Source organism: Phoca vitulina, unplaced genomic scaffold (assembly GCF_004348235.1).
Source record: "Phoca vitulina isolate PV1807 unplaced genomic scaffold, GSC_HSeal_1.0 scaffold31, whole genome shotgun sequence".
In the NCBI taxonomy this organism is placed as follows: domain Eukaryota; kingdom Metazoa; phylum Chordata; class Mammalia; order Carnivora; family Phocidae; genus Phoca; species Phoca vitulina.
Genome location: NW_022589734.1, coordinates 9,089,040 through 9,115,839, shown reverse-complemented (window position 1 = coordinate 9,115,839; position 26,800 = coordinate 9,089,040). Strand labels below are relative to the sequence as shown.

General features: G+C 36.2%; 1 protein-coding gene and 1 pseudogene across 6 annotated transcripts; both read left to right on the top strand.

Annotated features, from left to right (window-relative positions):
* Window positions 1–272: 272 nt before the first annotated feature.
* On the top strand, window positions 273–25,482 carry SLC35B3 (solute carrier family 35 member B3). Of its 6 annotated transcripts, XM_032424801.1 has the most exons (12): window positions 280–363; window positions 2,097–2,222; window positions 3,966–4,101; window positions 5,629–5,922; window positions 8,165–8,286; window positions 11,821–11,975; window positions 13,464–13,571; window positions 17,876–17,973; window positions 20,215–20,307; window positions 20,715–20,826; window positions 23,526–23,595; window positions 24,616–25,482. In XM_032424801.1, exons 4-12 carry the CDS (start codon window positions 5,722–5,724, stop codon window positions 24,764–24,766), a joined length of 1,110 nt encoding a protein of 369 aa, XP_032280692.1. In that variant the 5' UTR covers window positions 280–363; window positions 2,097–2,222; window positions 3,966–4,101; window positions 5,629–5,721; the 3' UTR covers window positions 24,767–25,482. The 6 variants fall into 6 exon arrangements, with proteins under 6 accessions (XP_032280691.1, XP_032280689.1, XP_032280688.1 ...); XM_032424800.1 differs by lacking the exon at window positions 2,097–2,222 and having other exon boundaries at window positions 273–727; XM_032424798.1 differs by lacking the exon at window positions 2,097–2,222 and having other exon boundaries at window positions 274–363.
* LOC116644934 lies at window positions 13,582–17,861 on the top strand (annotated as a pseudogene).
* Window positions 25,483–26,800: the final 1,318 nt, after the last annotated feature.

Here is a 26,800-nt window from a genome sequence, read left to right as displayed (position 1 = left end):
GGCTGCAGAGGCCCGGAGACCAGCAACAAGCGAACATGGATCGGTGGGTGAAAACTCTCCACCCGGTCGGGGCTCGACACTCCTACGCCATTTTTAGTGGGTGCAGAAGCGCAGCCCTCGCACGGCCAAGCTCACTTTGCGCTCTTCCAGCATTCGGGAGAGGAGAGAGCATGCGCGAGAGGTAACCGCGCCCTCGCTGCCTGATGGCCCCCGGCCGGCGAGGGGGCGGGACCGCGCAACTGCGCCCGCGCGCGGAGACACGTAGGCGGAAGTGGCGCGCGGGCGCCGGCGATGCGAGCACCTTGCGAGGAGGCGGCGACCGCTGTGGAAAGTGCAGGAGTAGGCGGAGAGGAGAAGAAGGAGGTGATGGCGACGGACCTGGGGAGGGGGAGACGCTCTGTCTGGCTGGCGCCACTCGGGCTGGGCTCACCCTTTTAGGTGACATACCGGCTCTGAAGTGGACGTGTCCCCCCGGCCCTTCGCCGTGTTTGGGACCCAGACCTCCCTCTCCCCAGAGAATCTTGACACAGTTTATTTTCGGTCGGGATGGAGGGCACGGGTGACTTCCTTTTATAAAGAACGGAAACCTGCCGGCACGGTTTCTAGGGAGGAGTATCTGCTCCTCCTCGCCCCCTGTCCGCCCTGCGGCTGGCTAGAACTCCCTCACGTCCCCGTCTGTGGACTCTGAGACATGAGGCCACTTCCAGGAGGGCCTTTTAGGCTTATGGTAAGGGGCCTCCGGAGAACTGTCAGTCGCCTGGGTTCCCAAGGCTGCGTCTTAGTTAAGAGCTATTTCCGGGTTCTGTGTTAGATAGGGTACTTAGGGTACTCTGCTGTCCACTTAATTTGTAGTGCAAGGTGATTGTTCTTGCCAGGTTATTAAATTTATGTGATAAACTTCCACTAGAAGTTATGCAGATTCTCCAGTCTTTGCAGCTTAATTTTCTCCACCTTGTTTTTCTTTTAAAGAATTACTGAAAGAAGGTGGAATGCTTTGGTGTGCCAACGGAGAGTTTTTTAGTGTTGGGTATATGCGTTTCTTCTATGGTAGGACCTCAGATGTTGAGAATTGGTTTTTGGATTAACGCTTTCCCAAGTGAATTGGGATAGTTTGGGACGTGGAAGAGAGAGATACAGCAGCATTTGAAAATAATTTAGATAAGTGTTATTTGTACTTAATTTCTAAATATACGTCAAATCCTAAGTTTAGATTTATCCCTTGGAAAAAGTAGAGTAAGCATCAAAAATTAGCGCACTGTTTCTTGAACTTTGTGTAATCTGAAGTGTGTACAAAGAAATGAGACAGTATTTTTTTCGTTTTATAATCATAACCCCATAGGTCACTCAATTACTATTTAGAGTCCACTTAATTTATGTATAGTGGCAAGATTATTTGTAACATTGAGTGTGACAAAATACAGAATCAAGTTTGTTCTGGTTATTTACACTGTAATGACATAATTTCCTCATATTCTACCCTTTTCTATGGGAGACGTTTCTTCTAAGGGTTGGAAAAAACTAGATTAAGACATTAACTGAAATAATTTTGACTTAAGTAGGTCATTGTAAATCAGTGTTATCACCAGTTATTTATAATTTTTAAATATCAGTATGCTCTAGAAATGCTACCTTTTTATTCCGTTTTAACAGTTTTTTGTACCCCCAATAACATAACATATCTGTGTTGACTTCAGGAAGAGGCCTTAGGCAGTGATTCACACCTGTGGGTTTTTTGTTCTTAGTTTCAAGGGTTACTGTGAATTTCTAAAGCAAAGCAAAATGTTGATCATTTAATTTGAAAACAGTTTTTATGCTTGATTTTATTTTTCCTGCACCAGAAGGACATGGGCCTAGTTTCTTTAGATGGTGATTAATATCCATCATTAATGTCTGAAATGGAAGGCGTATGGCAAACATTAAGGATCACAGTAACTGGGTATCAGAGTTTACAGTATCTTCATCAGTCACATGATCTGACCAGTGATGTTCTGATTAATAAAAGTGCTTTCTAAATGCAAGGCCTCGCAGGGCAGATTTTCTGGTGCTGGTACCTCAAGTAAGCAAAGGAAGTGAATTTATTTCCATGTTCATTTCAGATGCTTTGTGGGAAATTTCAGTGGAGATGTCAGTATTTTGGCACAGATGTCCGAGAAGTGACAGTGCTGGAGGGATTTAACTCTACTTGTCTGGCACAGATCTGCGGCTCCTAAGATTGCCAATAGGTGTGTTAAAAGCAGCAAATTGTCGGAAAGGAGCAGGATTCTATTGACTAAATGGTGCTTACTAAAGTGCAATGGAGTCCTTCATTTCATATCTTATACTTTTGCTATGTGCGAAAATATAATGCAGATGGTATTGTCTCTTCCCTTAAAGGGTATCATAAATTTGTGAGAGAAGCAGACACAAAAACAAAAAGGCCGTTATGATTTAGGTATCTATAAAAATATTTATAAAGTGCTATGAGAGTCCAGAGAATCAACCAGCTTGTAATTTATAGGACCTTAATCAGAGGTGCAGCATAATGAGCACTCATACTGAGTAGTGTGAAAGAGGGATCAGAAAGGGAAGAAGAGATTATAAACAGGCTAATCTAGTAATCTAGGCAAGAGAAAACAGCTGCTAATGGTAGAGTCAGAAACAGATTCTTGGTGCATTTGTGGATGTAGAGTCAACAGGAACCTTGGCAAAATATAGAATGTGAGGAAAAGGAAAGAGTCTAATAAATACCAGATTTTTGGCTTCATACCAGTAAGTGAGATTGGGAATATAGGAAGAGCAGGTTTGTTTGGAGGGGAACATAATGAGTTCCGCTCTGGACACTTAAAATGAGGTGCCAGTGGAACTCATGAGTAGAAATGCTTTCAAAAAAGCATTTGGAAATAGAGATCTGGATTCCAGAAGAGAAGTCTGGGTTGGAAATCCAGATTCATATTTCTAGCTGCACATCAAGGGTGAGGAATCTGTGTCAGCAGACCATATCATACTAGCAATAGTTCTAAAGAGTTGAATGACAGCTAACATTTGTGATCTGTCTTACTATATGCTAGGCACTTTTAAATTTATTTCATTTAGTCGTAACAAAAATTCTATCACATTTTTTTACCCCCCTTTTAAAGATGTACAACCTAAAGTTCAGAAAGGTTAAGTAATTTGCTCAAGGCTTTTCAGCTAATCAGTATCAAAGCTGGGTCTTGAACTCAGATCTGTCAAAATCCAAAGCCTGGGGAAAGGCTTCTCATAATGGTAGCTGTAATTTTATTGAGTCAGTACAGTATGCCAGCCATTTTGCTAAGTTACAAACACCTCCAGCAGAAGATGGGTGCGGGAGAAATTTTTGATACTAATAAAAGCAGGAGACAGGTCTTCTAGAAGTTTTATTTATTCTCTCTGTGTAAATATATAAACATTATTTGCACATTTCCCCTAACCTCTGTTTTCTATACAATTTTTAGTTTTGCTCACAAAGTTTGCCAACACCACAGTACATTTGAAAAATTGTGTTCAAGTAGACAGTAAGTGATTGCAAGGTGGGGTTTTGAGGGCATCCAGGGGAAGGGCCCGTTTATTTGGTTCATCTGAGTGTTTGGGTGCAGAGTATGCCAGATATCAAGGATGCAGAGACAAGATTTGAGTCTTGCCTTTCCATTTCTCTTCTCTCCCAACTGAGGGAATTAGGGAGGGTATTCCAAAGGAAGGAACGCTAAAGCTTATTTCAAATGCTGACCTAGAGAAAAAAGACATCGGGCTGAAAGAACATCATGAACATAAGGCAAGGGTGTTTGAAAGTCCATGGTGTATTTCAGGAATGAAATAACAGTTCCTTGTGGGCAGTTCAGGGCTTGATTGAAAGAGGTGGAGGGAGGGAGAAGCTTACGTGGGGCCAGATATATTTGAATGGTACTCTGTATCCATGCCTACACACATGGAAAGTAGTTACTCAGGTTTTTGTTTCTTCTACATTCAAGATCATTTAAAGCATGGTTTATAAAGAAAGTCAAATCTCAAGGGTATCCTGCAAGATGACTTAAAAAGTCTTAACTCAGAGATGACTGATTGAAACAGTGTGGGAAGGAAGAACAATATATAAAGAAGAAGAAACAGGTAAAGGAAAAATACAGTAAAACTTTTTAAAATTATGCTTTTTCTATTTAGAAATTTGGCAGGTGCCCTGTAAAATAAATGTTATTTGATGCCTGAGTATTGTTAGTTACAAGTTGTATTCCGAACCTTGATCCCAATTTAAATTACTGAAGATGACCTATCTCTGTAATTAGCAAAGGAGAAGTGATCATGAACAAGTGACTCTAATTCTTGCCATTTTAAACCATCGTGACAGTTTCTTTTAAAGAGATTTCCAAATCTGTCAAAGTTATCCTTATCTATCCTCTTTCCTCAACTATTCTAAATTTTAGTTCCCATTGGATTGTGACAGACAGGGAGTTTTTTCTAGGAAGATAATTTTTTCATCATCAGGTTGTTCTTTAATTGTCATAATTCTTCATTCTCTCTTCAACCTCTACATGGAACTCATTCTTTGGTCTATATAAATCCAAAGGGAAATTGACAGTCATCTGTGGAGCCCTCATGATTTTTTTTTTTTCACAGACTAACAAAAAATTATGTTTTCCAACTTTTTATAGTCCCAGAAGCGTCTTTATTTCTTTTTTATAAAACAGCTATATTGAGATATAATTGTTACACACAAAAAAAACTGCACGTTTAACATACACAATTTAATTAGTCTGGACACGTGCATATACCTGTAATACCATCACCATAACGATCAAGGTAATACACATTTGTCACCTCCAGAAGCTTCCATGTTTGCCCCTTTGTGTGTGTGTATGTGTGGTGAAGAATGTTCACCATGGTATCTACCCTCTTAACAGATTTTTACGTGCACACCCGTGTTGTTCACTGTAGGCACTATGTCCTATAGCAGGTCTCTAGAACTTACTCATCTTATATAACTGTAACTTAATATTCATTGAACAACAACTCCCCAAAGACTTTTTAAATTAAAATGATTTTCTCCAAAGGAAGAAAACATTTTCTTTTAACCTAACCTAAGAAATGCTCTTGCTAAGGCATATTATTCCTTTCTGTTGTCTCTGATAAATCTAGCTTTTTAAAATAATGTAAAGTTGTTTGAGTTTACTTTTAAAACATCATTAACAAATACATTTACAGTTGACTTAGTACTTAAAGGAGCATCAGCTCTTTTCTGCAAAGACTAACTTTAATGTTAAGATGTCACTCATAAACTATCATGGGCTTTACAAATTATTTCCTTAATACATATAAAACCATAATAAAAGCATATTTACTTCTTTGATGAAATAAACACTAAGTTAAAAAAAAAAGAAACACCAAGTTAGCTTTTGATTTTTGCTGTGGAAATGAGAATAGCATATATTTAGCGATGTATGGTCTTTATCAGGAGAAGATAAATTGGAGAGTAGACATTGTTTTTGGTTGCTTGGAAGCTTGTATAGAGGAATTAATATATTAATACCCAGAGAGAATGAGATTTACCTGTGTAATTTTTAAAGCGTGATGTGAAATATTTGGAGCATAGTATCTTATGATCCAAATGTTTTTGCTTTAATTCCTTATTTCCTTCTTTAGGACTTGCCTCAGCAAGCAAAAGAAACACTGAACAAAGGAGAGGAAACCAACAAAGATAATTATAGAAGCACTGAATGCAGCAAAACAAGAACAATGGATCTCAAGTTCAACCACTCCAGGAAATATATTTCTATCACTGTCCCTCCCAAAACACAGACAATGTCACCACACATCAAGTCAATAGATGACATCATAGTACTTGGCATAAATCTCAGCAGATTTAACAAACTTACTCAGTTTTTCATATGTGTTGCTGGAGTTTTTGTATTTTACCTAATTTATGGATATTTACAGGTAAAAAATACTTATTTACAAGATGCTAATTATAACAGTTGCGGTCAATATGGGCATTACTAATAGTTTTGTCCAAGATATTTTTCTTTATAGGATGCCACTTTATTCACATTTTTGAGTTTTTTAATATAGAAAAGGATTCTTAAAAGATAGTCTGCTACTTTTAGCAGGGATCAAAATTTCACAGTTAAATATTTCAGATGGGGGGAAGGGAGCAGAGACAAACTTAAAAAATTAAAATTATGAAAAAATTTGAAATATGTTAATTGCACCCATGTGTTTCTAAAAGAGAGTGATTCAAGTATTCAGTGGTATTTTGGAACGTAATTCTCCAATAAAATTGAATGATAACACAAAAGCCATAATCTAGTCCATTGTTGATTCTTGGAGCTCAATAATAAAAGGTCATTTTTGCAAAGTATATGAGGATGCTTTATAGTGTTTCCAGGAGTTTCTGTTTAATCCTGTACTATCTGAATTGTTCTTTTTATGAAGCACCTGTTGTGTTCTCATTCTTTTTGGCTTCCTCTTCAAATCTAATTTTGTCAGAACCTTATTTTTCTGTGATTTTTGCCGGTGCAAAACATTTCTGACATTGCCACAAATTGTCTTCTGTTTGTATTATGTTATGGGATTGTCGTCTTACCTTTGACTAGCAGCAAATTCCTGACCTTCTGGGGACATGGGCTTGATGGGTGAAGAGCCAGGCTAGTGTAAACAATGTTTGAATGGGGACTGCTATTCTTAATTGTCAGTTCATTAGTATTTTCAGCCATTACCAACTTTCCTTTTTTATGCAGCTTTCTAATGTGAGAAAACCTTTTATAATTCAAGAAATGGAAATGGATGTGTTTTGTTGAAACAGTTAATATTTCTGGTGTTGTTTAGTATTAATCAGTTAGAATGATCTTAAAAATTATTGTACTCTTTCCCATTGTCCTATAGAGGTGGAAGATAAAAGGAAGTATAAATGAAGAAAATGGTAGAATTGGCTATTCCTTAGCTTGTAAAAATGCTATGAGCAGTATTAGTGTAAAACAAAAACATTAATTAAAAATCTTAATATTTATAAAAACTAATTTCCCCACTAGAGGATGATACAAAAACTCAAGATATCACAATGAAGAATGATGAAAAACAGTAAATTTTATCAAATACAGGTTTCAGTTTCTTGTTGAGAAACATTTTTTTTTTCTTTTTCAAAACACCATTGTTAAATAATTTGGGAGCAGAGTTAGCCATTGCAAAAAAGGAAAATGAATTAGAAATTTACAAATTTTATTCTTTTTCTGTTTGATTAATCAGAGATTTTAATTTATAACATGCAAAGCTTTTAAGATTAATAATTACTTTTGCTTTATGAAAACTGACATTGCTACTAACTCTTACATATAATAGCATATTAAAATAGTCCAAAGAAAATGCTTGGGGTTTTGTGATGAAGTTAGCTGTATAGATACAGTATAGTGAAATATCTGAATGCTAACATACTTAATAAAGCTATTTTCATATTTTATAATTCATATGCCAGAAAAATACTAAATATCTTTCAGACTTACTTGAACATGAAACCTAAATTTGGGGAATTACACAGTATCCTAAAAATGTACAAAATCTAGTTCAGAGTCTATGGTTGGGGGAGGGGAGTGATTAATCGATTAAGCCAGGTATTGGAATACCTCTTACTGACTTGTTAATGGCTTATTAACAACGTAGATATTACTTCATAAGATAACATGTTTCGACAAAGTAACCATTTCCTTTACAAGGAGAAATTTTATATAATCTGTGGCACAAATATTCCAAAAAATCACATTACTGGTTTGAACTGATTAAATTCCTATAGAAAAACAAGCCTGAGATAATAGACTTCTAATGAAATATATTTGTTTTACAGTAAATGAGTCCTTGACCCAACTATCTTGCCCATTGTTGGGGCAATTCTTAATTTTGGCAATCTTTTTTTTAAAAAAAGAAAAGCCTAGGATAACATTGCTTCATAGTTATCCCTCCCTCCCTTTGCTTTTCTCACCTGAATATCTAGAGTCCTTTGGAATGGCCTTCTGAACTTCTCTAATTTTACCTCTGAGAAGCCTTGTGGTTTGGGTGTTTATTTTGCTTTTTATTTTTTGTTGCTGGGGGTGAGGCTTGGGTTCTTTTTAAAATGTTGTGTTTATAGGAATTTATTGTGAGGAACTTGGTCTGCCCCAGAACTTAACAGTATTCATGTATCTTTTGACAGGAATTAATATTTTCAATGGAGGGTTTTAAGTCCTATGGCTGGTACCTTACTTTAGTACAGTTTGCATTTTACTCCATATTTGGCCTAATAGAACTTCAGCTTATTCAGGACAAAAGGAGAAGGTATGTGGTTTGTTTTTATTTTTTTGACAGTTAAGTTCATTAGTAGTAGTTAAATTTGTTTTGTTCTTTGGGAATATGGAGTATATCATACATGAAATATATACATTTGCAATTACTAAAACATATCTAATACCCAAGATTTTTTATCAGTATAACCAACTTACAAAAAAATATTAAATTTAGTTCAATTGTACACTGAAGAAAGTGGTCTCTCTTTTAGTGTAATGTTATCAGAAAAATGTAGTTTGGGCTCAACTTACAGTAAATGTATCTTGAAACAGGAGAAAGTATTCAGATGTACATACGTGTTTTTATAAACTGAACTGAAATGGCTACGATTACTGGAAGATTTACAGTGCTAAGAAAGAGCAAGTGGTGAATAGTCAATGCCACTTTTATAGTGGTTTTTAAAATGTACAGTTAATGTTTTGTGGGATACATTCTATTTAACATTGTCTTCTTTATAATGTGCAGTCGCTGAGACTGCATGTTTAAACCTCAGAGAAATTTCGTAGCATGCCTTTTCATTAGAATCAGAGGAGTTTGTTTGACATAACATTTTGCATTGACCATCTAGATTTGAGAAATATCGCGAAATATTTTTAATGGTATACAGAACAATATGCAGTAAAAACCTGATGATAAACAGGAGAAGGTTAGGAAATTGTAACTTCTTGGTAAATGTAAGTGTGGTTATCCTGTCATATCAGACTCTAAGATGTGAATATTTCATGTATACACTGGACAGTTTAAATGCAGCAAGGAACTATAATACTGATAGCCTGTCTTCAATGATAGAAATGTTTAGTCTTTCAGTAAAAATAAATATTCACAGCTACTATTTTTCTTACAAAAAATGTTTTTGATATTTGTCTGAAGGTAACTATAAAATTTTAAGTATTTAAGTTATTCATACCAGTATTCCTTCATAGTTCTAATTTTGCTTCTCAACCTCTCTTTATTGCCAATAAATTATTATAGCAGTGATAGTAAAAAAAAATGTTTGAATCTGAGGTTAGCGTCTGTATTATTTTCATATAGGTGCAGTACTCAGCCATATAGGTGATAAAATAGAAAGTAAATATATCTGTCAAGACTAATGTGTAAGAAAGCATAATGATTCATTACCCGTTGCAAACTGCTGGATGTCTATTTCCAAAGTAAAAGAATCTAATGCTATCTTTATAAAATGGAAAGTAACACAAAGATACACCTCCTTTAAAAAAGATACACCTCCGGGGTGCCTTGGTGCCTGAGTCAGTTAAGCGTCCGACTCTTGATCTCGGCTCAGGTCTTGATCTCAGGGTCCTGAGTTCAAGCCCCGCATTGGGTTCCACACTGGGCATGGAGCCTATTTAGAAAAAAAAGATAGACCTCTCTCTCATCTACCCAAATGAAATAGGGACTGAGCCTCCAGCCATGTTTATCCCAACCCTTAAACCAAATGACTATAACACTTTTAAAGATAAAATAATTTGTGTTTGATTTAAACATAAATGAAGGCATATAGAAGAATTTACAGACGTATAATAAATATAATTATGAATTAAAACCTTTTCACTTCCATTAAAAACATTTTTAGAAGAAGCCTTTAAAGGTATGTTACAATGAAAATATGCTCAATCACATATTTCTGAATTTATTTAAGTGGTGCTGCTCTTCAGACCTTTAGGTAGCCAAACTCTTTGCTTCGTTTTTTTTTTTCTTTTTTTTCTTTCTTCCTATATTTATATGAATACTACATACTTGAAAGAGTAGAGGAGTCAGAAAACATGTATTTGAGTCTTGGCATGGCCTCTAATTAGCTCTCTTAAGACCTCAAGGGAGTTGCTTAAATTCTCTGACATTTGAGGATCAAATGTGGTAATGTGCGGGGAGGATATTGTAAGCTGTAACACCCTAAATACACTACTTGTTATTTTTCATCAAAGTTACCTTGTAACTTTATTATTACTTTGCATGAGGTTTTAATAAAGGAGATCTGTCAAATTGGTTTCGAAGGGGCCACTGAAAGTCACAGTCCACTCCCCACCCCCCCACCGCCGCCTAAAGAAGTGAGAAATTGGGATATTAAATAAAACAGCCACAGCGGCACCCAGGAGGAAGATGATGAATCTAACCTCCTGGTCTCACCAGTGGGCAAGCACACCTCGAGGAGGGCTGGGGTTTTCATGAGTCTGTACGGCAAGTAGCGCTCAGAGTTGTGACCCTCTGAATACAGGCCTCCTGAGTTTTAGGCTGCTTTTCTACCTATGTTATGTTACTTCTGTAATCACCATCCTTGTGATTTTTTCTGACTCGAGGCAGAAAAAAAATTATTTTCTGGCCACTATTTGCAATTTATGTCTGAGGAAATTTGACCACTGTGACTTCTGTCGTTACTTGGAGTAGTGCTGTCCTTCCCTGATGATACCTCACTGAGGATTAAACCCCACAGACAGCATACAAATCAGTGTCTGTGTACGCTGATGCATACGTGCATGCCGAGCTACCTCCACATGGACTTTAAATGTTGACTACTGTATTAGTAGTTAAGTAGGAAAGGCCTCGAAATTGAAATATAAGTGGAAAAGATAGATTTTAATTGACTTTTCCAGTAAATTATTTTGCCTTATATCTAGCCAAATAAAAAATGTGGAGGAATTTTGTTGTCTTGATTTAAATGGAACATAAATCCCCAAATGGAAGCTACTTCTAAGTATGCAGCATAATCTGATTTTGTGAATAGTACTTCATGTGTTAGTCACACCAGTGTACAAGATTATTTTAGACCATTAAATATCTAGTCAAAGTGAGCATATGCTCGCAATAATAGCATAAAATTCTGAAGATGCCAAATTAAAAACCCATTTAGGAAATTCAGATAGAACCCAAAGTAGTGATTTGGGATCCCGAGGAGAGAATCAGATTCTTCATCTTGAAGTTGATTATTGTAACATCTTATGGAATACAGAGTTAGAGTGGACATTGTGGTAATAAAAATCATGTTTAAAGTCACCACTCCAGAATATCTGGAGATACTCTGCTCAGGTTATTTTAGCAGAAGGGCTGAATATATTTTTCCTAATGCTAGATGGGAACATTAGGAAACAGAACAACAATTTAGAAGTTGAAAATTAGTTAGGGGCTGTTTACCGTTGTGGAGGTCAATATTGTTTAAAACTCAACTCTTTTTTTCTAAATTTAGTCGAGATAGTTTATATATATATGTATATGGAACGGCTGTTAAAAAAACCTCTTACCAACATTTTTTTTTTTTAATACCATCAGGGCGAATCTGTGTAACTCTGGTACACCATTTTTTTCACACAGTTCGAGTTCTCACTTGTGATTGATTAAATAAGGGTAAATTGTTGTTTTTACCAACATTGTTTTATACAAGTGAAGTGTGATAACTTTTAAAAATACTGCTATTTCACCAATATTGCTAGAAATATTCAACAGAAATTAGACATTTACACATTGTCAACACATTATCTTACAGTAGTATGAATTGGGTCCCGAAATGAAGATTTTAAAAATTGTCTTTTACAGAATACCAGGAAAAACCTACATGATAATAGCTTTTCTAACTGTGGGTACTATGGGGTTATCAAATACTTCCTTGGGCTACCTGAATTATCCTACCCAAGTCATCTTCAAGTGCTGCAAATTGATTCCTGTTATGCTAGGAGGAGTTTTTATTCAAGGTATAGTAATGATATATTTTCATACTGTTTGAAACTAATAGGATATGTTATGGCATCTAGCATTAGGAAAAACATTAAACTCCAATTAATATTTTCAATGAACATTCTCGATATTGGAACAATTCTGAGTGACATCTTATAAAAATAAGGTATTATAGGGGCGCCTGGGTGGCTCAGTCATTAGGCATTTGCCTTCGGCTTGGGTCATGGTCCCGGGGTCCTGGGATCGAGCCCCGCATGGGGCTCCCTGCTCCGCGGGAAGCCTGCTTCTCCCTCTCCCACTCCCCCGGCTTGTGTTCCCTCTCTCTCTGTCAAAAAATAAATAAATCTTTAAAAAAAAATAAGGTATTATAAAAACACTGATACTTCTGTGATATCTCCTAGTATTCGAAATCAGTAATTCAGACTCAAGAAAAATAAAAATAGTATTTTGTTTTATTATTTTTTTTTCTTTTAATCTGGAATCTACCACATTTCCAGAAATACTACATTCAAGTATTGAAGGCATAACTCAGAAATACCTGGAAACTCCCTTTTTTCAATTCTTTCTCTCTCCTGCTCCTCAGGGCACCTCCCTCTACCTCCATTATACAAATGGACAATTCTCTCAACGAAGTAAGCTTAACCTGAGCATAACTGCTTTTTTACCAACTCTGCGGGCTTATTGGCTTCCTAGAGCCCCAACTAAGTTACAAGCTATGTGGAAATAGGAGTAAAGAGGAAACTAATAGCAAGTAGAACAAGTTTTTGTTGTTCATGTCACTGTCATGAGAAATACTTGTTTTGATAATCAAGGGCCCCTGTACCACTAAAGTTCTTAAACAGCCTAACTTCATTTTTTTTACATTGGATGCCTTCCCACAGAGGCCCTCTGTAATGAACGTGTCTGTTGGCTATATCACATATAATATCAGGGTAGCTGTTCTTGCAGGAAAAAGCATTGACACCAATCCTTATTAAAAACCACATGCATGTATAATATTTCCTTAGTGATCCTTATGAAAAAGTTATACTACATAATTTTTAAATAAAATTTAAATAATGTGGATATACCATAACAGGTTAATTCTCACCAACCTAGAACTTATCTGATTATGGTCATTGTAAACTTAAACAGTTATATAACCTGAATAATTGCTCTGGTTACTTTTAAATGTATAAGCTAGAAGAAAATTCATACCTTCTATTATATATGAAGTAAAGGAGGCACTCATGTCCACAAACTTTAAATGTTCATATTTACTCACTACCATAACATATAAAGTAGGATCTCATATCTGACTTATGAGGACATGTTGGTGCTCATTGGTCATTTAATTCTCAGAAGCCCTTCTGTGACTATCTCAGGCGTTGATCTAAACATTCTTCATATATTTTTACTTTGGATATAAAAAGCAGATCCTGCTCTACTTGGTTAGACACATAGATCTGAAACTGTGCCAAGTGGGCATTTGCATAATGAGGTTGGCTTACATTTATTTTACACAGGGAAGCGTTACAACATTGCAGATGTGTCAGCTGCAGTGTGTATGAGCCTTGGTCTGATATGGTTCACCCTAGCTGACAGCACGATTGCACCAAATTTCAACCTGACAGGTAAGGAAATTATTTGTACTCCTGGATTTTGCAGGCATTTTGGTTTAAGAGTAAGAACTTTTACAATTTCATAAGGATTTCAAATGATGGTGTGACATCTGTGATTTTCATATCTAACATAAAGCTTTCAGACTTTCCATGTAAGATACAGTAAAAATATTACAGTCCTGCAAGTGTAACAGTTATTTTTAGTGCTCTTGTATTTTGACCTAACAAGAGGCTGTTTGGCCAGTCAAAATCTTCTGTGATCGAGTACATAATAGAGCAATTTCTCATGGGCTGAGTTGGAAGTTTACACATGAGTTATAGAAGAATCACATTAGTAACTGTTTTTATTCTTTTTTTTTTTAAATTGAAATTGTACATTTACTTGTCATTGTTTTAGCTAAAGAGGGAAAGGTACGCTGTATGTTAATATTGAACTGTGTGCTCTAAGTATGGTTAGAACCTTAAAGTGCTTGAACTTTCCACCATGAAGTCACCTCATAGTGTGCCAGGTGGAATTTTATAAATAAAATTTAGATTTTTCACAGGCAGAATAGGTATTATAGTATATTTAGAACTAAATAGCATAAAGGTGTTAGAATATTGTTTTTATTCTAAAGACCTTGAAGAGAAATTATTATATATACAGTATTACCATTCTTATACTTTATCTTTATTCATAAGCTTATTATCATCCCATCTCCTAGCCTGACAGAAACAGTATTTAAAATACCTAGGTATTGGGAGGGGCCTCTTTGTGGTGAGAGGAGGAGTAGGTACGGATGAAGATGGTGGCACCCAAGGCCGCAAACTGCATCATGGAGGTCTCCTGTAGCCAGGCAGAAAGCAGCGAGAAGCCCAATGCTGAGGACATGACGTCCAGAGATTACTACTTTGATTCCTGTGCTCACTTCGGCATTCAGGAAGAGATATTGAAAGATGAGGTGCACACCCTCATGTACCAAAACTCTGTTTCACAACTGGCACCTCTTTAAGGACAAGGTGGTGCTGGATGTAGGCTCAGGCACAGGGATCCTCTAAGTTTGCTCCCAAGGCTGGAGCCCACAAGGTCTTTGGGATTGAGTGTTCCAGTATCTCTGATTATGTGGTGAAGATTGTCAAAGCCAACAAGTTAGACCACATGGTGACTGTCATCAAGGGGAAGGTGGAGGAAATAGCGCTTCGGTGGAGAAGGTGGACGTCATTATCAGTGAGTGAACGGGCCATTGCCTCTTTTATGGATCAGTGCTCAACATGGTGCCCTATGCCCCAGACAAGTGGCTGGCACCTGATGGCCTAATCTTTCCAGACTGAGCCACGCTACACATGACAGCCATTGAAGACTGGTAATACAAAGACAAGAGCCACTGGTGGGAGAATGTATATGGCTTTGACATGTCTTGCATCAAAGGTGTGGCCATCAAGGAGCCCCTGGTAGATGTGGTGGACCCCACGCAGCTGGTCACCAAGGCCTGCCTCATAAAGGAGGTGGACATCTACACTGTCAAGATAGAAGACTTGACTTTCACCTCTCCCTTCTGCCTGCAAGTGAAGTGGAATGCCCTGTGGCTTACATCAACATCAAGTTCCCTCGCCACTGCAAGAGGATGGGCTTCACCAGCCCCGAGTCCCCATATGTATGCTGCAAGCAGGCAGTGTTCTATGTGGAAGACTACCTGACAGTGAAGACCAGTGAGGAGATCTTTGGCACCATTGGCATGCAGCCCAGTGCCAAGAATAATCATGACCTGGACTTCACCATTGACCTGGACTCCACGGGCCAGCTGTGTGAGCTTTCCACTGACTACTGATGGCACCCGATTTCTCCCACCCCAGCCGGACCAGGCCTGCACGGGCCCAGGGGCTGTAGCATTCTTAGGCAGTTTTGGGACTCTCCCTTCCTCCCTTTCCTCTCTCAGAGGGGGTTTTTAGGGTCTGGGCTGTGGAGGTCGCACCGTGACTGTTTTTCATAACTTATGCTTTTATATGGTTGCATTTATACCAGTAAGTCCTCAGCGGGGGAAAATAAATAAAAAGGTGTTCAGAGGAAGTGTGAAAAAATGGGAAATAATTTTAATTATTCATGAGAAAAAAAGTGTTGCATAAAGAAGAAAATCATTTACATCAGCTTTGTTCTTTCTAAGAATCAAAATTTTTCTTATTGGCAATGAGTCAACCTTCTTTACTAACTTTGTTAACCAGGCTAAGTTAATGGATTTAAATGTAACCAGTACAGCCTCTTCGAGCAACCCTTTTAACAACCAAAAGATTCTGGTGGAACCTATTACATCTCTTTCAATTTTGATTGTTCAGAGTACAAGTGATCATTACTTCAATGAGTTTTACTCTGAGAAAGCTTATAGTTATAGATGTGTCCAACATGGCTTAGATTTTTCAGGAACATTTCATGTCAGCAACACTAAAAGGAAAACTATATATGAAAACTGAGATAATTGACTCTTTTACTTATGAAAAAGCAGTTGTAGAGAAGGCACAGGATTTGCAGTCAAAGAGATGGCTTCCAGTTCTGTTCAGATCACTTAAAATTATAACCATGGGTAAATTGTCAGACCCCTTTATGCTTCCCTTTTAAAACAGAGATAATGATGATAGCTTGCCTCACACAAGGGCAGTGGGAGGGTTGACTGAGGTGATGGAATAATGGATATGAAAGCGCATGCACGTGCTGGGGTGGGGGGACGATAATGATGGAATGAGGTGGTGTCAGTAGTCCTGCAACTTCTCGTGGTGATGTAGTGTCAACCCATTCTGACTCCCATGGAAATATTTGGTAAGAGAATTAGAACCTAATAATACTTCATCATTAAGAATAACTGATGAACAGTTACCACAGTCCCTGATCTGTGACAATTTATTATCTAAAGGAGATTAGATTCACTATTAAGATAGTTACTTAAGGTAGACATAAATAAAACTTTGAACGTATAAAGCGAATATATCAGAATTTACTTATTCAAATAAATGTCTGCCTTTAAATATTCCCCTCAGAGTGCAATTCAGGTATTTTCATGCCGTTGCCATTGTTCAGAACATTTTTGGAATGTCTTCGAATAGCCTGTTAGGAGCTAGGATATTGTATTCAGGGTCTTCAACAGCAGCTTGTCTTTTTGTTTTAAGGACAGATTTGGTATTTGAAATAAGTAAAAGAGCATTCAGAATCAAGTTTGGTGGATAAAAATTTATGATTAGGTAATACCACAAAGTTAGATGATCAGAAGGCAAATTGAAGAATAAGCATGAAAACTTGAAAGTTCTCAAGTGCACACACATGTACATATATTTTTCTGCTCCCTGAGATTGCTTATACATTGTTAAAAAAATAATGCAAAAGGGAAACTTCCTTAAATCCCAGCAGACTCACAGACGTAACCAAGGCTGCCTTTTGTTCTTTCTGTAAAGCACCATGGCTAGTGACCAGTGTCCCAAACACTGGCAGTTAACAGCCTGCTTCTCAGGTAGACATGCTCATTTGCCTGAGTGTTGATTTCCAGGTTTGTTTATGCCAATTGTACCTGTTACTATAACCATGTAATAATATTACTTAAATTGTTCAAAAATAATTTGAAGAGAGACAGAATTGTTTCTGTTAAGTTAATTGAAACAATTTGGTTGACTAGTCAATAAAATCACCATTGAATTAAGTATGAAGGAAACAACTGTAAAAAGAGCAGGATATCATACAAGTGTGAAAGGATTCTGCACCCCAACTATTTGAGAAGTTCCTGCATTTCCCATGTGCTTTTTAACAAAACAACTGGGAAAGCATTAACAATGTGTGTTACAAGTATGGTTTATACAGAAGAGAAAGTGCAGAATTTTAGTCAGGACACATACTCAGAGAAAATACCTTGGCAATTGCATGCATGTTTATGTGTTCTAAATGAAATGTTTTAATAATGTAGGTAACATCTTTTATGATTTCCCTCCTCGTCTGTTTTTTTCAATTAACGGACTAACCACCAGTCCTGACAGAGCTCCTAAGAATTTCTTCTATATTTGCTTAATACAGTGTTCCTTTCTAACATTTCATCTAATTTAAAAGCAGAACTATTAGTTGATCTAATAGGGAAACACAATAAGCTTGAGTATAGTTTATTAGTGTCGGTTACTTGTGTTTTTAACGTCATCACATATGTGCCCATTACAGCTGGTAGTCGATAAAAATTATCAATTTTTATTGAAACAATGTGATTTAAGATCTGCTTTTGTTTTTTAACCCAATTAAATCTCTGATAAATCTTGATTATCGTTCACCTATTTAAATAAGGAGGTTGTGTTTCTCTTATGCTTTCTTGAAGGTGTGATCCTTATTTCCCTGGCACTGTGTGCAGATGCTGTCATTGGAAATGTTCAAGAGAAAGCTATGAAACTGCATAATGCTTCTAATTCGGAAATGGTAAGGACTCCAGTGCTTCTTCACAGCAAACAGGCTCAAAAGTGGTGAGGTGCTAACTTTATGAAATAGTTACGATATTAAAGACTCGCATGGCATTTTTAAACTAGTTTGTCATCATCATTTTCGTAAAAGTAATACATTAAAACATTATGGGAACTAAAAAAGATACCACTACCCCTCTTAAGAGCTTATTGTATAGTATTTGATAAATTTTTTCCTTATTAAAAATAATAAATTTTTTTCCTTATTTATAGGGTTTTTTTTACATATTAAAAAGATCCTGTGTTACATCCCTTTTCTTCCCTTTTGTATTTGGTATTATTTTCCATTTAGAAGTTTGTAATTTTGATGTGGTTTATCTTTTCCTTCATGGGTTCTGGCTACCTATTATGATTGAAAAGGGCTTTCCCAACTTTTAAGAATTTTACCCATGCTGCCTACTCGTTTTATGATTGCCTTTTTAATTAAATCCTTTTTTTTTTTAAGAGCAAGATGGAGGGTGGCAAAGGGAGAGAGGGAGAGAGAATTTTAAGCAGGCTCCACTCCCAGCACAGAGACTGACATGGGGCTCAGTCTCACAGCCCTGAGATCATGACCTGAGCCAAAATCAAGAGGCAGACATTCAATCGACTGAGCCACCCAGACAACCCTAATTAAATCTTTGATCCAACCAAAACTTTAAAAAATTTTCTTATCTATCCACTTGTCCCAGTATCATTTGTTGAAAAATCTACTTTTCCAGCCTTCTTTATCATATAATATTCTAATGTAGGATTCAGAATTGTGTTCTTTTGAATTTACTTCTGCACCAAAACCATATGATGACAGCAGCTTTATCATACATTTACCATCTGTTAGAACTGGCCAGCAATATTCCTTTTGTTTTTCAGAATATTACTACCATTAGTTATTCTTGGATGTTCATATCTCCAAATAAACTAGAAAATTCCATTGTTAATTGTGATTGGTATGGAATTGAATTATAAGTTAATTTAGGGAGAATGGCATCTATATACTTGAGTCTTTCAGTCCAAGTCCATGATTTTCCTTTTATTCAAGTGGCTTTTTTTAAATGTCCCTTAGATTTTTTTAAGTTTTTTTCATATAAATCCAACATATTTCTTATTGAAGTTATTGTTAGGGGTTTCATCTTTTTGCTGTTGTTACTGCAAATAATGTCCTTTCTTTCCTTATATCTTTTACCTGGTTGGTATTTGTATATAGGAAAGTTATCATGTGTATGTTTACATTAATTTCATAGCTAACCCCTCGCTAGACAGAGAGAGCATACCACATTAAGGGTGTATGGGAATGGTCTTTCCTATTACTTTGTCAGCAGAGTGGGCATCTTTAAGGAGTCTTTAATCTTGGCAGAAGTTTTTTTGATCATCATCACCACTCTTCCTAGATAAGGTAAAGATCAGATAATTAGGGAACTATAAGTTGCTAGAAAGTTACTATAATACAGTGGTTAAGAGCTTAGACAGACTCTGGGCTAAGATTGCCTCTTTTATATCCTAGCTTTACGAGTTCTCTTACTGGGGCAAAATGACTTACTATCTCTAAGTTTTAGTTTCTTTATCTGCAGATAGAGGAGTGATCATTAAGAGTGTCTAACTCATAGGCTGGTTGTGAGAAGTGGAATAATTCATGTAGAGCATTATTAGCACATGATTAGCATTATTAGTACCCGACACATCACAGGTGCACAAGTGTGATGATGCCCCTGCTGATTGTGCTTATGAGGAATATAAGGAACTGGGATAGAAAGATTGGTAGGAAAACTGGGAAATCAAGCAATAGATATGCCAATAGATATGCCCCTGCTTATTTTCATTATCTGTTAATATCTTTACAAACTTAACATTTGATGTTCTGATGTTTAATAAGTGGCTTTAAAGGGTTTTTTTGTTTTGTTTATGTGTGTTTTTGGAACCCCAAAATTCAAATGTGGTTTGCATCAGTAATCAAGCCAGGCAAAAAAATGAATATTATGTAACTGTATACATGGAAGGATCAGTACTGCTATGTTATGATGTACGTAAAATAAGCCATAAACTTATAAAGAGGATCAATCATCATCTCCAGAAAGCTAGGCCATATTGAAACAATGATGTCACTTAAAAATGGTGGTTCTTCAGATTTAATTGAGTAGATTAATTGAGCCATATATTGAAAATCCTTCATTTTCTGCTTTTGGTTTGATAGCATTTTTTTCCACTTTATTTTTATCTACCATAGGTTTTATATTCGTATTCAATCGGTTTTGTGTACATTTTATTGGGATTGACATGCACTAGTGGATTAGGCCCTGCAGTAACATTTTGTTCAAAGGTAAACACTAATCACATTTTTAAAAGTAAACATCTTCCATTAAATAGTTCCCTCTGTATTTCTTGTTCAAAAAGATTGTTTTTTATGTAATTTGATAACTCCTTTAGTATAATATATGCAGATCAGAAATTATTTCAAAAATGAAATGATTTATATTTAAATTTATTGTATCCTTGCTCTACCCTATAAGTTAATTTTTAAGCGATTCATAATGTGAAAGTTGGGGATTTTTAATTTCGTCATTGTTTTTCCATTAAATCAGAACTAAATAAGAATCTTTGCTTGACTGCGTTGTTGAATGGCTTATTATTGCTCAGGAAGTTGATTAAAATCTGTAGTTTTATTTCATTTGTAATACCTCAGGGTTTGTTTTGCATTTTCCTAACAGGTTTTTTTATATGTTGCAGAATCCAATTCAGACTTACGGTTATGCTTTCCTTTTTTCCCTCACTGGGTATTTTGGAATCTCCTTTGTTTTGGCTCTGATTAAAATTTTCGGTGCACTTCTTGCTGTAACAGGTAGGAATGATATACCTGCTTAGATTATGAAGTAAGCATTTAAATTTTCTCTGATGCTGCTTTTCAAAAGATACAGGCAGCATCTACTCTGCATTAAAAAGAAAATTGTTGTAGTTCATCAATTTATTTTTTGGCTTATGGTATTTCTTTAAAATTCTAAAGAAAATGATGTTTGCTCATAATTTTTTATTTGAAGGGTTAATCTTAAAATCAAATATATACATTTATCTAAATAGTAACTTTTAAATACATTAAAAGGACTTTTTATTAGAAAGTATGATGCGCTGAATACCCTTAGAGAAAAATCCTGCTTTTATATGCACTTTTAATTTATAACCGAAAACTCCTATTTTGATGCACTTAAAGTATGGCATGTATATTTTAAACAAAGCTTTTTGGACCTTTCATTTGTACACTTTCTAGGGCATTAACCAGATTATCCTTTCTTTTCCCTAATAATTATCATGTACCTGCTTTATGCAGGAACTTTGCTTGGCACTTTAGAGGAATGGAAGTTGTATTGGTTTTGCTTTGAGGGAGTCAGGAAAACAGATGAGGGGCAACAGGTGAGGCCCAGTGAGGAGGACAGATAACTCCATGTGCTAACCTTGTATCATTTGCCCAGTGAATGGTCCAGATGACAAATGCTCTCAGCCTCTCCCATATGGAGAGAGCCCTGAGTGAAGCCCAGGATTGGAAACAGTGTGGCATTGTCATGAAGGGCACTGGATTGAGATGTCGGAGAAGGAGAGCCCAGTCGCAGCTCTGATGTTTAATGACACATCACCTGGAGAGTAACTCTCCCCTCTTCCCTGGGCTTCATTTCTCTCTTGTGAAGAGACTGGGTTGGACTTGACCATTTCTATCAGAGATACATAGGATTTACATCATAATGCAAACATGCATTAGTCATTTACCTGATTTTAATATTTCATAGTTTTAGGGGAATACTTACTCTAATACTACAGAGTCAGTTAAGCAAAGGAATAAATACCTCTCTCTTTGTAAAAGTTTATTTGCTTTGTAACGTTTCTCTTTATTTGCTCACATAGGACTCCCCTTTTTACTTATTTATAACTTCCCTTTTTAAAGTTTACATTGCTAATGGTAAACAGAGGGCATGTAATTGTAGATCAGGCCATAGCCATAATCTGTCAAGTCATCTCACGCTACCAAGAAAGATTGCAAATTCATATATTTAGCTCAGGTTCCAGTTTTGCTCATAAGATAATAACTGTTTAAAAAGGTTTGATATTAATCAATATGTATTGATTAAACCCTGTGGTTGGTATAAAAAATGTGAGATGCTGTCCTTGTCTTAAAGGTGTAGACGGGTTTATTTCTGTCTCATGTAAAAGAAATTCAGCAGTAATAATAATAGCCAGCATGCATATCCGTTATTATGTACCAGGAGCCATTTTACATACATTATTCATTTTGATCTTGCAATAATCCCATAAAAAAGTAGGCACTGTTATTGTCCCATTTTACGAAGGGTAAACTGAGGCACAGGGAGGTGAAGTGACTTGCCCCGTGGTCAACCACCTAGTAAGTTGCAGAATCAGGATTCCAAGTGAGGCAGTCTGGATCCCGACCTGTGCTCTTAACCCACATGTTACACTGCCTCCTGAGCTGGAGTGGTGGCATCACACTCATTAGGAAACCAGGCTCCTTCTGTCTTCTCTGCCATCTTCTTCCTCATTCCAGGCAGTGGGATGGGAGAAGATGAAGGACACATCTTTCTCTTTATGGAATCTTCCTAGAAAGTACACTTCCTAGAAACAGCACTTCTGCTCACTTTTCTTTGGCCCAAACCTCATCACATGACAACACCTAACCATAGGAAAGGCTGGAAGGTATACCCATAATAGGGGTCTGTTTACTAACACAGAAGGAAGTAGGGGTTAAAATAGGGGTCCGTTTACTAATACAGAAGGAAAAATAGATTTGGGGAATCAGGCTCTGACACATTTCCAAAACAGATTCTTCATTTGGAGTTCATTTATTTATACCTTGGATAGTAAGTGCCAGGAGCTGTCGAGTCCGGGGATATAGGATGAATAAGACAAGAAACTAAGTAAAGCTCACCATCTAGAGGAGGATAGCAACTGATAATGCAAAGTTGGACGGAAGGCTATGATGGAGACATATGCCAAGGTCCTACCTCTACGTGGGTGGGACGGAGGAGGGTTTCAAACCTGACAGCAGACTTCAAGGTCGTACTTGAAAGACAGGTAAAAGTTAATACAGACATGTAAAGAAGACTGTAAAGATTATTCATGGTCTTACTCAGAGATGACCACGATAGGATATTAGCATGTGCTTTAGCTTACTTCTTTTAAAGACTAACCCCTGCTCTACCTAATCCTACCTTCTTTGGGAAAGCCTATTTTTCCTGCCAGACTGAGTGTTTCTAAGGATGACCTGCCTCCCTAGTGTCATAGCCTTTATCAAGTACTTATTACAGTTGTACTTTAACATTTAACTATATGGTTTAATATCTGTACCCCTCCTAGACTGTAAATGCCATAGCAGCGGCAACAGTGACTTTCTGTTTGGTTTTTGCTTTCCATCGTTTTCTTGGCATGTCACGTAGATCTTGGCACATAGTAGGCTCTGTAAGTATTTGTTGAAAACGATTTCCAAAATATTACCAAGATAGTAGGCACATTATAAACCAACCTTTTTTCTCCGTGCAGTGACAACAGGAAGAAAAGCCATGACCATTGTACTTTCATTTATGTTCTTTGCTAAACCATTCACGTTTCAGTAAGTACTTTTTAATTCAACAGGTTTCTCTGCTTGTAGATGCCTGGTTTCACATTTCCTCCTAAGCAGCCTTAATTTATTTATAAAAAATCAGTTTCATCTGGAGCCCTAGTTTATTGATATGTCTTCTGCTATTTATTTTGAAGAAATCATATTGTACACTTAAATTGCCTAACCAGAGTCCCAATGCAATTATGATCCCATTTCCAATATAAATGAACATGAGTGATGTCTTGAGATTAAAGGATTCCACCTTGCCTTGAAACATACACACATACATATGAAACCGTATATATGGTTTTTAAAGTTGTTATTTGTCCCCCTCTCCCACAAAGGATTTGAGGTAGAGAATTATGCTGTAAGTTTATTTAGTATATGGCTTCTTGTAAAGCAGTTAACTGTTTTCTCGACTGTCTAGTATGCATTTGAAATCAGTATCATTTAAATTTATGCTGCTTAGTGATTGAGAAGATTCAAACTTAGAAATTATCAATGTGTAAGCTTAAAGATAACCACAAGGTACTTTTCAGTCAGTGTATTGTTTTCTATAAATTAGTTTCTCTTTCCCCATATGCTAGGTATATATTACAGCAATCTATGCCAGTTCCCCAGCTTTGTCAGGATGTGCCCCTTTTTATCTCATTATGTGCTACCCAACTGGGATAAACAGTTGGACTGCCAGATTGAATTCCCAAGATGGCCATTGGCAGAACGTACTCAGTGCTTTAAGTACATTCTTAGACTGTTGATTAGGACGTGGACTTGAATTTGCTGTTATCATCAAAGTTCAAATGAACTACATTTAGTATTTTATAAAGTCTCTCTGAATATACTTAATATAAATGAGATGGAATTCTATCTAATCTGATCTAAAAATACTATTTTTCATTTTAATGCTATTGTAGGCCTCCAATAGCAAAATTTTATTGCAGAATTATTGTGAACTTATCACCAAGTTCTGTGGTTAACAATAAATTGTTACCTTGATATTAATATTTTTTTCCTTCTTTCTCCTCTTAGGTACGTGTGGTCTGGTTTGTTAGTTGTCCTTGGTATATTTCTCAATGTTTACAGCAAAAATATGGATAAAATAAGACTACCATCACTATATGATCTGATAAACAAAACAGTGGAAATGAGAAAGTCAAGGACGTTGGCACAAACTGTATAGGCAGTGATTCATCCTGCTTAAAATAGAATTCTAAGGGAACAGTCATCAAATAATTTTCCAAAGGGATTATTATAAAAACCAAAGGAGCTGAAAGGCATGCTCTCCATTTGTGGATGGGTCACCTATGAAGTCAGCCTCTTCCGCAGATCACTTGTTTAACTTCTGAAGCCATTAGGAGAGCCACATCTGCCACACCTTAGAGTACACGGTCAGTAAAGGACTAATTCTTAGCAGTCTGTTGAGAATTTCACTGGAAAATGGACCATGTTGCAAAACTAATTGGATATCATTATGCCTTTTCAAAGAAATTGATACAATAATATCAATTAATCAATTGTTTGGTCTTCATTTTGGTGGTGTTATTTAAATGATTCTCTGTTATAAGAGTGAACATATGATTTAGAGTCTAGAAAGAATAACTTCATTATAAATAAAAATTATTCTGTGATTTTTTTAATAAATGCGTTGTTAGAATTTTGTTACGAAGAGGGAAGTGAAGGTTGCAGTAAGGCTTTACATAAACTTCAAACCTTAGGCTTTTCTCTGATCATTTAAAAGTATTCTTTAGAGAAAACATGCCTTAAGTTTTCTGTGGACTATAGACAGTATAACAGAAGGAGTCATCACCCTGCGTCCTGTAAGTATGTATCACAAGAAAAACTTGCTACCGTCCATCAAAGAAGTGCTACAAGATTTAACGATTTGGATTTTTTAAATAAAGGGAAAATAATTCATGTCTTAAATTATAATAAAATAATAAAATTATCATAGTTTTTCTCATAAAACAAATTTAATTTGACAGCTTGAAGATTAAATAGGGTAAATGTAAGAAACACAAGTGGATTTATACCTATGTTGTTCACACAGTTTTGATTCGAAACTCATAAAACTTAGCCCTTACGTTTTTAGCAGTGAGTTTTGGAATTGCTTCCAGTGTATTAAAAAAATTCTATCTTCATTTTCAGTGTAAGTAATGCTAGTTAAAACAGCTTAGTTTCTGCGTTGTTGGTGATACCACTTATATTTTGTGAGTTATTTAATATACTTGGAATATTTAATCTCATTCTTAAAATTCCATTGTATTCTGATGGTGACCTTAACTAGTAGGTGCATATGCGGGTACAACAGAGCATATAATAATTTAAGGGTCTAGCATAAGGAATTCTGACTGATTTTCATTTGTCATGTATTAAAATACTGTGGGGGTATTTTTCCCCGAGTGGTGATCATTTTTAAGTTTTCGTATTTTAAAATGAAAGGGATCTTAGTTGGTACTTCATTATGCCTTCTTAAACTCTTAAGACGGCAAGGATTTGTGCTTTAAAAACAATTTTCCCAAGTTCTTGATAAAAGATTGTAATTTTAACTTTGCAAGGCATCCTTTTATGCCCACACTTTTCTAATTTTTTGCCTTTGCCTATTAAGAATTCTTCCCACCCCCCACTTTTAAACAGTTTTGCATTGCTTAAAAATTGGTTTGCCTGCCTAACCCTTTATACTCCCATTTCCTTTTTTTTTCTTTTTTTAACCTGCCATCAAATGAGGGCAAACCTCATCTCACTTATTTGTGTCCATGGAGTACTCTTCTTAATGAATAGTGTGAAACCCGGTAATTTCTATAGTAAAGGAAATCAACATTTGATTGTGTGCTTTGTGTCACATTTTATAATAGCATTCATAAATACTATCATGATCGCAACAACAGAAATATAAGTAATAAATAAAATTAATAAGGGGATTAAAAATAGTAATCACTAAAAATCACTAAAATTTAAGTGCTTATTAGGTGCCAGGCACTATTATAAGTGAAGTATTTAATTATTTAATCCTCACAACATCTCTTTGAGGGCAAGGATTGTCCTCATTTTACAGATGAGGAAGCTGTGGCCAGTGAGATTAGGTGACATTGCTAACCTTACATGGCCAGAAAGAACCAGAGCTGTCTGTCAAGCAGCCTAGTCCCAGAGTCAGGCTCTTAACCAACTCTTTTGCCTCTCTAAGTTGATGTGATTATGTTCACGGTTTTGCAGATAC

Excerpts from the sequence above, each read along its gene's own strand:
- SLC35B3 (XM_032424796.1), top strand. The coding sequence starts at position 292 with ATGCGAGCACCTTGCGAGGAGGCGGCGACCGCTGTGGAAAGTGCAGGA. Across the intron at positions 20,308-20,714 it reads CAGTAACATTTTGTTCAAAG|AATCCAATTCAGACTTACGG; the intron begins GTAAACACTAAT and ends TATATGTTGCAG. Across the intron at positions 23,596-24,615 it reads GCTAAACCATTCACGTTTCA|GTACGTGTGGTCTGGTTTGT; the intron begins GTAAGTACTTTT and ends TTCTCCTCTTAG.